This window comes from Gavialis gangeticus, unplaced genomic scaffold (assembly GCF_001723915.1).
Source record: "Gavialis gangeticus isolate Ggan-Ray unplaced genomic scaffold, GavGan_comp1, whole genome shotgun sequence".
NCBI classification, from domain to species: domain Eukaryota; kingdom Metazoa; phylum Chordata; order Crocodylia; family Gavialidae; genus Gavialis; species Gavialis gangeticus.
The window spans coordinates 37,396,773-37,411,387 of record NW_017729027.1 but is presented as its reverse complement, the minus strand read 5'-3'; the positions used below and the strand labels follow the sequence as shown (position 1 = coordinate 37,411,387).

At 38.4% G+C, this 14,615-nt stretch overlaps 1 protein-coding gene across 1 annotated transcript in view; it reads right to left on the bottom strand.

Moving 5' to 3' along the window:
• Positions 1–3,358: 3,358 nt before the first annotated feature.
• The window catches only part of ELOVL5 (ELOVL fatty acid elongase 5), a 77,001-nt gene continuing 65,744 nt past the window's right edge, over positions 3,359–14,615 (bottom strand). The window contains exons 4-8 of the mRNA XM_019520573.1: positions 11,117–11,194; positions 10,202–10,373; positions 8,579–8,703; positions 6,191–6,325; positions 3,359–5,254 (exon numbers count right to left, since the gene is read on the bottom strand). Coding sequence (XP_019376118.1) covers positions 5,123–5,254; positions 6,191–6,325; positions 8,579–8,703; positions 10,202–10,373; positions 11,117–11,194 — 642 coding nt within the window. The 3' untranslated portion in view covers positions 3,359–5,122. The remainder of the gene's footprint in view (positions 5,255–6,190; positions 6,326–8,578; positions 8,704–10,201; positions 10,374–11,116; positions 11,195–14,615) is intronic.

Sequence of the window (14,615 nt, the reverse complement as noted above, 5' to 3'; positions counted from 1 at the left end):
TCCATAGCCCAGTTAACCTTGGCCTTGGGGAGGAGACCTTCTGTCTACAGAGAGGACATTTTTTGTCTTTTCTTGCAACAGCACATACCATAATAAGGTTTCTGTTCAGAACAGTCCTAGTCATAAAACAGGCCATGACAGGACAGCAAATGGATTTCTTATCCTTAGTCTTCCAGTACCTCACACCTTAAAGACTTTCATCTTCTCTTTATATTGCTGTTGGATCTACTTGATCCTGCAGTTGGTGGCTAGGTGCTGAGATGTTCCTTCCTGCAACTCAGTCCTCCCCTTCAAGGAGTTGAAGTCATGTAATTTGGTCACTTTGGGCCAAACTGGCCCAAGATGCTGACATGATCGTCTGATTGGGGACCTTCACAACAATACATGGACTTCTTACTGGTGGTGCTCTCCCCTACCTTGGGAGTCTTTAAGAGAAGGTTGGATAGGCATCTGGCTGGGGTCATCTGACCCCAGCACTTTCCTGCCTAGGCAGGGTGTCGGACCTGATGATCTGTTGAGGTCCCTTCCAACCTTCCAATTGTAGCATCATCTATGAAGCTATAATTCTGCTGTAAGAAGCTGGAGAAACTACAAAGTAGAACCAAGAATTCTGAGCAGAAGCACATGCATGCTTGTCGTTCAGACCTCAGACAGAGGGGAAAAAAGTGCTCAACATGGGTGCTTGAGAGCCTGTGGGAAAAGACTGGAGGAAGTCTGCTGTAATTAGCCCCAACTATACATTTTCACTTTAGTAAAATTAAATTAGCAATATGCAGAATAAGTTAAGAGGTTTGCCCCATCTTGGGTCAGGCAGATGTATTAACATAAAGCATAAATGAACATCTAACAAAATTTTCAGATATTGAGTTGGAGACCTCTTACAAACCTATAGTTAAACCTCACAGAGTCTGCAGTGAAGAAAAGCCATTGAAACAGTCTTTTTATATACACAAACCCCAGTGCACACATGAACTGTAAAACATCCTACAGGCTTTGTGATACCCACACACACAAGCTGCAGTAATTCCTGGAGGGCCTCCCCACTATTCTTTGTTTCTTCAATGTCTGGTGATAAAGATAAACATTAAAATAAATATGGATTTATTCAATTTCTCCTTTACTTCACTTTCTGAACTCTTTCCCCCGTTCCAGTTTCTCCCACATGAATTCCTGTTTCTAGCAGAGGTAGAAGAGGGGAGCAGCTGGCTGGTGGTGGCAGCTGTTATTTTTGTTTTGTCCTCTTCCCACTCCTTTCAAGTCAGTACCCAAAGCTGCTGCTGCCCACCTCTTTTAGTTACACTGCTGGGTCCTAGCATAAGTGAACAGCAACATATTCCCCCAAGCTTCAGGCTCACTAATGACTCATGACTTATGTATCCACAGTTCCATACTGGGATTACTTAAAGGAAGAGTAATCATCAGAGAAGCCAGAGCTGCTCTTGGGCCTACAGTATTTGCAAAAAGCATTCTCCCCTGAAATTCTGCAATATCAGAAGTGCAAGGTTCTACATATTTTGGAATGGATGCTTTAGCAGGGGAATGTGAACAGGGTATATCTAGAGTGGTCCATCTCCTGATCATTACTATTTAGGAGATCCCTTAGCTTTCCCTCTCCCACCTCCAAGGGGGAGGGGAGAGCGGCTGGCTGGTTCTGTGATAGCCTGCAGGGAGCTGTCATTGAGCCTGCTAGGGACCTGGCTTGCAGCTGCTGCAGAAGCAGTAGGGGCTGATCAGGCAGCTGCAACCCCCTGAAATATCAACAACCATTTAAAGTTCCCTACTTGAAGGCAGTCCCAGACCAGAGACCACCTCATCAGCCCTTGCCCCTGCCAGCAGTTTGATTAGGTAGACCTGTCAGTGAGCCTATTCTGCTCACTGGCAGGCTTCCTAGGGGGCAGAGGGAGCTGTGGAACAGCCCCCTACTATCCCATGGCTGGGTAGTATACATTTATAACAACTTTATGGTGCTCTCACCAGGGAGGCTGTGCATGTGTGCACACCCCAGAGTGATCTGTGTGTTGTAACACTACAAAAATAATGTGTCAGCAGTCTTAGAGTACTTGTCATGAAACCTTTACAAAACAAATAGTATTGTCTTACCCCAGTGAGGAGATGGAGGTGGGCAGATGACATGACTTATCCAAGATCATATAGCAATTTGGTGGCACACATGGAATATACCCGATTTCCAGACTGTGCCCACAGAATTTCTAGTCTGCACATTGATTAGCATGGTACATTGACATCTGATCCACTCTGTGCATCTCCTCAATCTTTTGTTTGCTGTTGGATCATAGATACAGGATGTAAAAGCTAAAGACCAACTAAACCACATCTGTCTGTCCCCTGTAGACATTGTGGTGGTTTTGCTGGTGTAGATCAATGTAAGATACTTGTGGGAATGTTTCACCCAGTCTTCCAGCTACAGCCAGACATAATATCCAAATCTAACAGGAGGGGACAGGGATGAGGCTAAAGAAATCTATGCAGGTTTTCTTGTAGAAAAGAGTTCTACAAGAGCTCTTCCCTTATAGAAGAGAGCTAGAAATACCAGCTTCAGTTTAAGGTTTCAGCTTCTGCCTTGAAAGCTCTCTGTGGAATCGACCTGTTATCTGCAGCACTCTACCACCCCATATAATTACAACCTTCATAGAACAGCTATACAGTCAATGACATTGTCAATCTCAAAGTTCAATTCATGTTGTACAGGAAACCAAGCTATTTTAGCAACTGGCCCATGAATTTGAACTCACTCCCAGAAGAGAACAGAATAATCTTGAACCTCCAGGCCTTCCCTTCAGTGCAAAATTCAGAACCTGCTTCCTTGATTTGGTCTTCTTCTGATAACAGCCTGCAGACTAGAAGGAAAAGAGCAAGGTAAATAGTTGTACTTCTTCTTGGCCTATCACTATGGTATCTTAGCACCTGTTAAAATCAGAGTGCCTATATTGGTTAAATGCTTTTGAAACAGGTAGGGCACTGAGATGAACATAAAAGCAGGAACTCAGTGCTTTTGAGATTTGATTATTCCCATTTTATAGACAATATGCCTAAGTGCTATGCTGTTCTTGCCTCTTAATCTTGTACCTGTACTATAAAGAAGTCAGTAATTCCACTGAGAGAATTATCCCCTTGATAGATTAAACATTTTTAAATATGAAGCCAAGAACTTCTAAAGCATTTGGCACTTGCTGATGCTTTATGTCTGGACTTTGGCAAATGTACTACATTTTAAATTTATGCAAGTGTTAGCAGTTGTCCTTTAAAATTCCGCCCTCCGCCACCTCCAATTTGGCTTTATATAAAATAGGGTATTGTATCAAATCCATAAAAATGCACTATGGAATTCAGGCATAGATAAATCAAAAGTGTTTTAATGATTAAACAAATGTCAAACATTAACAATGTAGGTATATTCAGATGAGCCAAGGGTTTATTTATAGCACATTTAGACAGCATATTTTGAATGTTACAGCTGCTGTACTGAAATATGTAAAGACTTTGCAAACCAGTACCTAGAAATGAAGACACGCATACACAAGCTTTGATAATGTAAATGTAAACAGACACTGTGTCTCCCTCTAAACAAATAAAGAAAAGCCACAAGGCTGAAGAGAAGAACTCATTATTCCCTAATGGATGTGCAAATGGATTTAAAAAATTAAACATGGTAAACTGATATTTATATAAATATCAAAGCAAAACCATTATACTTTAGCAAATGGTCAATAAGATCCCTTGCACATTTAACTAAATGTTCTTAGAGTAAAATCAATAAAGTCTTCATAAGCTAAACCCCACCAGAGCAAATGACATTCCAGCTAGAGATGTCTGCTTTGACTCCTCATGTGTGCAAGGCAAGATTTTACAGTGAATAGTAATTTTAACAAGTATTTCAAAACAAATCTGTAGACAACAAGCCAAAAAGTTACAGGTGATACACACAACTTACATTAACAAAACAAACACTCATCTCCAGCTCATTTCAAGGGTTTTGTTTTAAATATTATGTATGATTTAGTCTCTTTCGATTTTGCTTTTTTTTAAAACAAACAAACAAACCTGTTTTCACGAGCGAGGCACATTAAGAGCTCAATGTATTCTACACACATAGCAATATAAATGCCAACTTAAATTATGAACAAGTATATCTGAAAAGCATCTTTTGTCTTCATTTTTAAATGAACTTTCAAAAGGTAGGTCACAGACTATCCAGTCACTTTTAAAACACAGATATGGCTATGGTAACACAATATTTGAAACTGGCACAGCTTCCAGTATTAAAAACTGCTATGCAATTTAGAAATACACAGAAATAGAAAACAAGATGTGTCTACCCTGTATATTTTTAGCCATTAGAGACAATATCTAAGTCTTACTGGACCATGAAAGTGCCAATTAAATTTTACATTAGTGATATGTAAAATAAAAAAATAAGATCTATTAAAAAGGTAAAATAACTGGTCCATCTGGATTGTGACTGTTTAGTCAGTTAAAGCCAAATATACAAAACTAGATGTGCCATTTCTAATTTCACTGTATCATGTGGAGATACATAATGTTAAGTACCACACACAGGACAGTAAAACAATCAATGGATTTCTCTAACTGACTTTTATTTAAAAGTCAATCAACTCAGAATTTGAAGCACAGCCTAATTTTCAAACCAGTAATATGCTTTGGGCCCTGCTTTTTAATTTTTTAAGGCATGTGTGTTTATCTACTGAAAACAACATCATACAAATTACTTTTGCAATCACATGCATAATCTACAGTAAAAAATGAGTTTGGATTACAGTGTTTTGAAATTGTGAATCAATAATTCAGCACCTATCTTATTGACTAGTAAGGCAACAGCAGTGTCATATACTACAATAATACTCTCTTCCACAGTCTATAGCGGGGTCAGTGACAGCCCAGAATTATTATTAACTTTAACCTACTTTTATATTCTGTATACAGTTTCTAGGTTGTTTGCACTGGTTAAGTCCTACATAAATCACACTATTCTAGGCAGGAATAGTTACAGTAGCTGTTAGAGTATCAGTGCACAACTCTTATTGTGCTTACAATCAGATGATTTTGTTGTCGGGCATATCAAAATGGTTTCTCAGTTTGGTCTTCAATCCTTCCTTTGTTTTCTTTGTTTCACATTGTTCTCGAGGGAAGAAAAGCTGTTTGTGTACCCGTTCACCGTGGCTGTAGAGCCATTCTGATACTCTTTCCTCCTAGAGGATGCTTTCTTGTTGTATGTCTAAAACACATAGAAGTACAAAGATATAAATGACATGTTTCCTTAAAGAAGTTAAATAAACATTAAAATTAACTTACATTCACTTGGAATACACAATTTTAAAAGCGAAATATTTTTTCACGTGTGGAGGGATTATATCCTGCTAAAGAAGAAAGGGCAAGAGAACAAACAGTACAAAGATATTGTTAGGAAGAGTTAAGAAATGTTGTTAGCACATGGCAAGGCTAAATTATGCTAAAGGAAACCATCAAAACTAATTGGTTTGGATGGCAATTAAAAAAAAAAATGCAATGCCTTGTACATCCTAGCACAAAAGCCTGATTCCTGCCTTTTTCAATGAAATATACGTTAAGTTCTGGATATATTCAGAGATCATATACATTTTTCATGAGTTGTTATGTATACATTTTAGAGCCAGAGGAGTGAACACTAATCCACTAGTTTTGCTGTACTGGATATACAGCAAATCTCAATGCAAGTGGATCAAAAAAAAAAAAAGATTTTTGGCAATGGTTTAGATGTCAGATATTGAGAAAATGTTTGAAAGATGCTATCATTTCTGACAGTTAGGCTCTATTTTTGCAGCAATGATAATGTTATGTGAATAAAATGTGTATCAGCTTCATAGGTCACTGCTTCTCTCTTGCACACTCTTTTATTTACCAAATGCTAAAAGCATTCGGTAACGTTCAGCTTCTGCTTGTTATTCAATTTCCTACTCTTCCTTAATGCATATACAGTGCACTAAAAGCATTTGATGAAGATGGGTTGAAGGGCAGTGGGAGTTAAGCATTAAAACAAAAAAAAAGTTCACATAAGAGGGGAAAAAGCACCTAAATACAATTCAAGGCTCAAAGCAATATGTTACTGCACAACACTTTTAAAACATAGATAATTACCAGAATGGTACAAAGAATGAATGGATATTACTTTTACCTGAATGTAAAAATTTGTGAAGAGGATAATCAAAGAAATCATATAGGAGATTTGGAAATACAGCCACCCCAGAGGGAATGGACATGGCCAAACAACACCACAGCTGGTCTGGAAGATTGTCAGGACAAACTGAGTCTGAAAGAGAAAGAGAGAGAAAAAATAGTGTGATGCGACAAGGAGGAAAACAAATACCAGTGAAATACATTTTTAAGCAAGTTAAAATAATCACTAAAGTATGTTGAAAATAGTTTGTCTTCATGGTATGAATCAGATTTTTTTTAAACAAACACTGCTTGACAGACCATTTCTTTAAATGAGTTTTATTTAATAAAAACTGTTAAAATGCACTGAGGTATAAAATCCACTTTCAGCCTTTACAAAAAATAAGTATTTCATTATGATGCAAAACCATTAGGAAGTTGAAATCCATTGCCACTTTACCTGGGACCAAAGCACAATGTAACTATGCAGCTCTGGATTCCTTCACCATACCAGCCTAAAAGCTAATCATGTACTTGCCGCCCTTTGCACAGGTAGACCACACTGGATCTATAGAAATCATGGGATCTATTTAAGCATAATCCTGTGGTTGGGGAAAGAAAGGATAGAGGGTGCTGGTCTAAAGGGGTGAGGAAAGCAAATGACTAGGAATTTTGTTCTGTGCTTAAACTGGCCAATATTTGCATGGGTGAGTTTGGTTACATAAACTTGTTATATAAAAACTATCATAGGGATGTATTACCTATTTCTTAAAATAGAGAAACATAATTAAATGACTCCTGATCCTAATGTCAAGACGTGTCAGGTGAGGAAAAGGAAGGACTGCTTTAGAATTTCTTGGGCTGAAAAATTTCTGTGGGCGACATACTGCTGTAAGTCCTTCCCCATGAGTAACCAGCTGAACTACATGAGGTCACCCTGGAAAACCTTTCTGCAGCATGTGGTGTGGTGTGGTGTGCCCAGGGACCTCTGGCTGTTGTGTCTGTAGTCCCCATCCAGCACTGTCACTATTCACAACCTAAGTGTTGCAAAAGACCTTGGTCAAATTTCATTCTTATATGGTGACTGATGAATTAAGGAAAATTATTGAAAACCAGAAAAAACAGTTTAATCCATCTTGTAGGGAAACAAACACTGCATCCTGTAACCTGGGTTGGGGAGGTGGGACAATCTTCACAGATACCATTAGGTGGTATGATTTGGTTGATAGGGAATTGTTCTAGGTATCTGGAAGCTTTACAATGGAACCAATCAACTAGCAAGAAAGAAAGTAGTGTCTAACACTGGGACAAAAGAGATGGAACAGACAAAGTTGCACTGTATTGGGAGAAAAGATGCTCACAGATACAAAGAATCAAATCTTCCAATGCTCTCACCAGTCTTTAGCTCTGTCTTGAACTTTTTATACCCACCTACAACATTTGTTCATTGCTCATATTATTAGCATCTCATTAAATTGAATCTACTCACTGCTGTCACTGACCTGCTTGGGCAGATTACTTCTCTATGCCTAAATTCCCTGATCTGTCAATGTGACAATACAATATGTTCCCTCCTTCAGGCACAGTTTTGAAATCTATGAATTAGAGGTAGCAGCAAAACAAACAACCCTTGTATTCCCTGAACACACACATATTGGTCTTTATACATATTCCCCAATACATTCATTTTTATTGCCTGCTCAACACAGCTTATTTAGGACCCATGGCTGAGTAAAAATAAGTAATATGAATAGATATAAGGAGTCCATGTCAAACGTAAGTGAAAAAATCCACCTATTTAAAGTACAGATGGAGAAAAGAAATACTGAACAGTTTTTAAAGAGCCATTTATAACCAACTACACAAGAAACTAGACAGAAACACAATTGTTTTGCAGACCTAGAAGAAAAGGGCCTTGTTAGCTGTGGATTTTAAGTCATATTCAGCTTCTGCTCTGTTATCACAGCATCAACCTATGACTGAAAAAAAAATGCTTAAAAAGAACACACTGGTTACAAATGGCTGGGAGGGAACTTGCTTTTCCATAGCCAGAATACAGGGAATCCCTGAACATCCACTGCTAGGGCACAGAAATAAATTAAGCTTCAAATCACAAGAGATTAAGAAAGAAACATCACAATTCCTTTGTGTTACCTAATATTACATGATTTGTATTCAGAAGCCCTTACTGTAATTAGTACGGTACAGAAACATAAGACACCATTTTTCTAGGCACCCAAGAGAAAAATAGATGTATAAGCCCCAACTGCCTCCTTTGGTACCCAAACACCTCCAGAAGACTAGCCCACTGTCCCTCCCCTGAAAAGTTTACAAGTTTCAGTCAAAAAGTTAAAGTCCCCTCCTCCTATTATAGCTTATGCAAGGCACTGAAGAATAAGTAACTCACCAGCTGCCCCTGAGTGATGTATTTCTTCCACCACAGATATGGACGCATAGCTGGAATAGTAGACAGTCCATAGTAGGAGTACATGAGAACATGAATAAAGCTGTTTAGAGTGGCACCAAAGTATGCTAAAATGCAGTGGGGGAAAAGAAAGAGCATTTTATTATATCACGTGTTGCTGTATGGAATGCAAGCTGAAATGATGGCCTCAAAAGGTGACTACTTAAAATGCTTTGATGACCATTTTTCCTGAAACAAAGGCTGAGGTGAGCAAAAGGCCAACAAGCAAAGGAGGCTGAGGCACATATGATCAGTACATTTTGTGCCATCCTTCTGCTTCTGCACTGTTTATCTTTACAAGACACTCTGCTCAGAAGAACTGAGTAAGCAGGTAGAACAGAGGTACAAGAACATGTCCATAAATCAAAAACTTCATAGGTCTAATTTTAGGCCTGTCCCCTGTTACAAGACACACAGGGATAGGGATTTTTGGATGCTCAGTTTATCAGTTTTATTGCCTTTGTTTACAGCAGTTACTTACTTTCTCTGCTATTAAAGACACATTTACTTGCCCATCACAAAATTGTATAGTGTTATTAAAGTCCAAACAGAACAGCTAGATTGGGAAAAAAAAGAAAAAAGAACATGGAATAAGTGTGTTTGTACAGTAAAGCCTGTACAAACTGCTAGTTGATTTTTCCACAGAATAATGTTGTTACAGATGCACTTTTTTCAAAGTTAAAAAGTATGGTTTTATATTAACAAAAAATTGTACACAGTTTTTATACTGTTCTGCTTAGTAATAAGGAGGGTTTAGGAATCCACATCACTTATTTCCTATGCTGACAACATCAGATAGAAGCTCTTCTTAAACAAGTGTTTCCCAAGAAGCAAAAGCCAGTATCTTTTTAGCGCAGCTGACTCACAAGTAAACTATGCTAATGCATTTGGGAAACTAAGTGTCAGCTATCAGCAGCTGAGATTAAAGAATTAAAGAACAGTTAGGTTGCCAGCAGACAGTGGTATTTAGCAAGGTTTAAACAAGGGGACAGGAACAGATAAAGAGGCATTTAGTCAAATTCATTAGTTCTTAGGGGACAAAGACTAACTGAAATAATTTGTTATGGACATCTGTGTAATAAAATACATTAAAGGAAAGGACATCTTGGATTGGCAAAGCTTGATAGAAATCAAATCACTGTTCTTGAGTCTAATTGTTTAGTCACCTTAATACATGGCTTTTGAGCCTATTTTAAATGATGGATGCTGCTTTATTTGAGGGTTTGCATGGCACATCAAATGAAGTGGGCAAAAAATGACAGGTATAAGAGTCAATATATAGCATATGGCAAACATCATATTGCAACTCAGAAAAACTACTCTCTCCACTTTCATGTCACCCCTGTCCAATAAATCTCTACTGTTAAGGTCTGCAGACAGCTTAATGCCTACGAGCAGCACCAGCCACTGCAATTTCACACAACAGCTTAACATTTCACCAACCTCTAAAAAGGACAGGCCAAAGACTGAAGTCAATGAGTGTTGCTTGGGAGCAATTTGTAACAGTCTTGGGACATAAAAGTGTAATGGAAGCCTACAAGGTTTTTCTCCTCACAAAGTACTTACAGTGACCACAAGGCACCCAGTTCATAACAAACCACCAAATGTTCAGCATTGTTGCATGGTGATAGACATGAAGAAAAGTGATCTGATGATTATTTTTTCGCAAAATGAAAAAGAAGGTATCCATGAATTCGATGAGTTTGGAGAAATAGTACCACCAGAGGACACGTATGATCTAAAAGGGAGAGGAGGAGGAAAAACACCCTTTAGCAATATTATTCTCCAGAGTTTGGGTTTGTTTTACTTTCTCACTCTGCAAGGGATTAAACTCAACAAAACATCTCAAACCACAGCCTTTTATTGTGATGTCTGTAAAGCTTCAGCCCATTCCTTGACTTACAGTCTTTCTAAATCAAATATGAAGTTGTAACTGAATACAACAGAAGGATGACAGAGAATGTCTTATGAAGCTATAGCAATGCACCTAGGGAGCACAGGAAGACAAAACAGGCAACATGTTACTGCTGTGCTCTCAGTAAAAAGCAGGTCTGAATGGTATTCAGAAGTGAGACTCCTCAACAGAGAATCATAACATAAGACTTTTTCTGAAGGTAGGGAAAAGCAGTTTGATAGACAGCATTCATGTTGGAAAGTGGGAAGAAAGGGAGCTATGGCTAAATATGGACAGTTACAAACTGATATTCTAAATATATGCCCAGATGCCATGTGCATTAAGAATCCATTAAACACATGCCCAGGTTCAAGGTGTTTTATTCCAAATACCAAACATGCTTAGATCATATTATGGACTTACCTTTACACTGGATTTCCTTTACACTGAGAAAGGAAGGGGGAGGGGGAAGGCTTGTTTAATCCGAACGTGAACAACGATCAATACTGCTCTGCTCCTCACCCATCAACAACAATCAATTACAAAAATAAATAAATAAATAAATCGAGGGTCTGAAGTGAATGTACCTTCATGTCAGCTTCACCTCCACTGTGTGTATCCTGACAGAAGAAATTGTATCCTCCTTCCCATACTCCAGTCACCAGCTGATAAGATGAAAAAATAAGGTATCACTTGATGAACATATTGCCCTTCGCAGTACATGTAAACTATGGCTGGAAACTTTTGGTAATGACTTATTTAGGAACTTCTGAATGAGACACTGAGTGCATCTACATGTGCAATTAGGATGAAGAAATAAACTCTGGCACAATATGCCAGAGTTTATTTCTCCCAGGTGCAGCATTTACACGTGCTTGGGACTGTAGCACGTTGAACCACAGCAGAGTATCCCTGGTCTGGCAGGGAATCAGCCCTGGGCTCCAGGTGGTGACAGTGGGTGGAGGAGGGGGTGGCTGGGACACAAGGATGCTACAGTGTGAGGCTAGCTGGCAGGCAGCCCCCTCACTGTAATACCCTCCTGCCCCAGCTAGCCCTGGTCACCATCTACATACGAGTGTTACGGCACCGTAAATCACTCTACTGTAAGACAGTACTTGTCCTGGACAGTACTATCCTACAGAGGAGTTAATTAATTTACTGTGCCCTGATATGGATGCATGTGTAGATGGTAACACTTCACTGTGGGGCTAATTAGTCAACTCAGCAGTAAAGTGTACCACTAGATGCGCCCTCTACGCCTAAATTTAAGCTCCAAGTTGCAACTCAATCATGGTAGTGACTGAAGTCCAAGTTAACACTACCCCACACTTTTCCCCCAATAATTAGGTGCTTAAATAAACACAACAAAGAGAGGTCTTCCCTGCATCAAGTTTTGAAGATTTCAAGTTTATATATGGACCTATAGTAGAAAGATAACAAAAACGAAAACCCTATGTTTTGTAAATAATGAATTGCCTTGCTTCTAGAGGCATGAATTCCTCCCATTTGAAGCAGAAAAGTTGTTATGTTAAAGGGAAGTTTGTAGATCTGAGTGTGACTTGGAAAGGAACCTTGCTTAGCATACTATAGATCTTACACTACATTCCTGTAAAGTTATAGATTGCTTGAAGTGGCAAAAATATATCTGGAATTTTTCAGGGTACTAACCAAAAACTGGCCAGAGCCTTATATTTCTAAGCACTGCATTCAAATCAAGTTGGAGATGACTGTTTAAGTTACATTATTTCTTTAGAAATAGTTCACTTTTTCTCTTATCCATGCTGCAAATTTGAGCAACTTGACATGAATTATTACATTTTGATTCTTCAGTATTACTTTAGGTATTAAATCTTAAAATTGATGGCATTTTTAAATTGGCCAAATGACAAGTTTAAATAAACACAATAAAGATTTTTTTCTTCATCAAGTTTTGAAGATTTCAAGTTTATCTATGGACTACATAGGCAAACAGCATTCTGTGCCAGAGTAATTTGTGCCTAACAGTTTAGTCACAGGGGGGTCTGGAACCACTACAACACAATTTATTAACAGGTTTTTTGGATCAGGTTTTCACTTCTGCTTTTCTTCTCTCTTTGCATGTGTACACTATTGGCCTTTAAGTTTCACTCAACTAAGCCAAACTATAAGCCACCCTTCCCCACTACTATTTTAACTTGCATAATCCGCCAAAGCTGTCTCCATGGCTCTAGCTGGTAGAGTAATACTATCCTACATAAATCAGTCTGTGAACTGTGTTTATACATGCTATAGAGTGAGGAGGCAGAGTGCAGAAGAACCAGAACTTTGGGAAAGGAATTCAAGGGGGTGCTCAGTGCCTGCAGTGCATGGGAAAGTGGCCAAATCCACTGCAGACCAAAGCTGACCAAGAAACAAGGGAGATTGGGGTCATCTTCATGCAGAGGTTCAGAAGAGCTTCCACAATTGGACTGTGCTGTTGCTGGGGCCCAGTTATACAGGTTCGCATTGTAGACCCTTTGCTAAGTACACCCTTTATGCTGACAGGAAAGGCTACCCTTAACTATCAGTTTAGGCAGGGTTTCTGATATATTTATCAAATCAAATGAGACACTAATTTGGCTGCTTTTAGCTTTCCAAGTTCCTAAGCAGTCCCCCATTTGTGTTACTAATAAGTTAATGTCATTAGAAATTGGGGGGAAGGTTCTTTTTGGCATGTCTTTAGATTATTTCTTAGTGTGGAAAGTAGTTCTGACCTATTCAGGATAAAGCAGTTTAAAAACTGAATATCCAGCACAATAGACCTGCTCACTTTTCATGTCCAAATTCAAACTGAGTCAGCAAAAGCTTTTAATCGAAGAACATGCCAGCAGTGTTAGTATGATTAAGTAAAAGCTCTGTATTTTTCCCTGGCCAATGTAAATACAGCTGATTGTTACAGAATTTTATATAGCTGTTTAAAACAATCTAGTTAAAGACTGGGATAACTGGTGTTAATTTACTCAGACTTACTGCAGAATTAGGAAAGCAGCAGTAAATTAGTTCTTAATATATTTTAAAATTATTGCACCTTTTCTAACATAATTTCTTCCACAGCTTAGATAGTTTGGCTTAAATTGGCTCTTCTTAAAAAAAATCCAAATATCAGTTTGAATCACCATTTTTGACCTTTTGAGACTGAAACACCACCACCACTTAAAGCAAACATTTAAAAATAAGTACACAGACTGGGAATTCTCTATAATGTGGAATATTGATGGAAAACACTCAATATTGCCATATCACAAAGGAGAAACATATCACAGGAGGACAGCTTCAGCCTTGCATCTAAACGTAAACTAAAATAACATTAAAAAAAAATTAAAGTAATCAACTAGATGCACGCTTAATGAAATTCCATAAACCTCTGTCTTCACGCTGCCCATTGAAGAGGGCTGTGCAACTCCAAGCACTGTGCAACATGCTGTGTAACTCCAAACACTATAACATGCTGAAATACCAACTACATCTCTCAACAGCAACTCTGCATTAGACTATAATATCATTAGAACTCTATGAAAGTAGCCTCCAGAAAGTGAAACGTTCAACAGGTTGCACATCTTCAGTGCCATCATATTAAGTAGAAAACCACCTTGCTTCAGCATATTTGGAAAAAGCTTGCAAGAATTTTTACACAATGTTCATAGTTCAAGTAAAGATGTAAAAATTAGAAATTAACTACTTTGTTTACACTGCTTATTCAAAGAAGTGAACAGTGCTTCCTACCCTTCTTTGTATGTCATGTTTTCTGGACCTCTGATCATTCTTATTGCTGTCCTTTGAACTCTCTTCAAGTTGTCCACATCTCTCTTAATCTGTAGTGCCCAAAACTGGACACGGTAGCCCAGGTGATATCCCACCAGTGCTAACCATAAGGCAAGAATTATGGATCTATGTACTCCACTATAGTTAATACATCCCAGTATGTGACCATCTTATTTTCCCATTATTATATCACTGACTCATTTAGCCTTGTGGTCTGCTATAACTTCTGTGTACTCCTAATAAAGTCAGAGATGACACCAACATAGGGGTGGCGTAGTAGATACTCCACAAGATAGGATTATTATG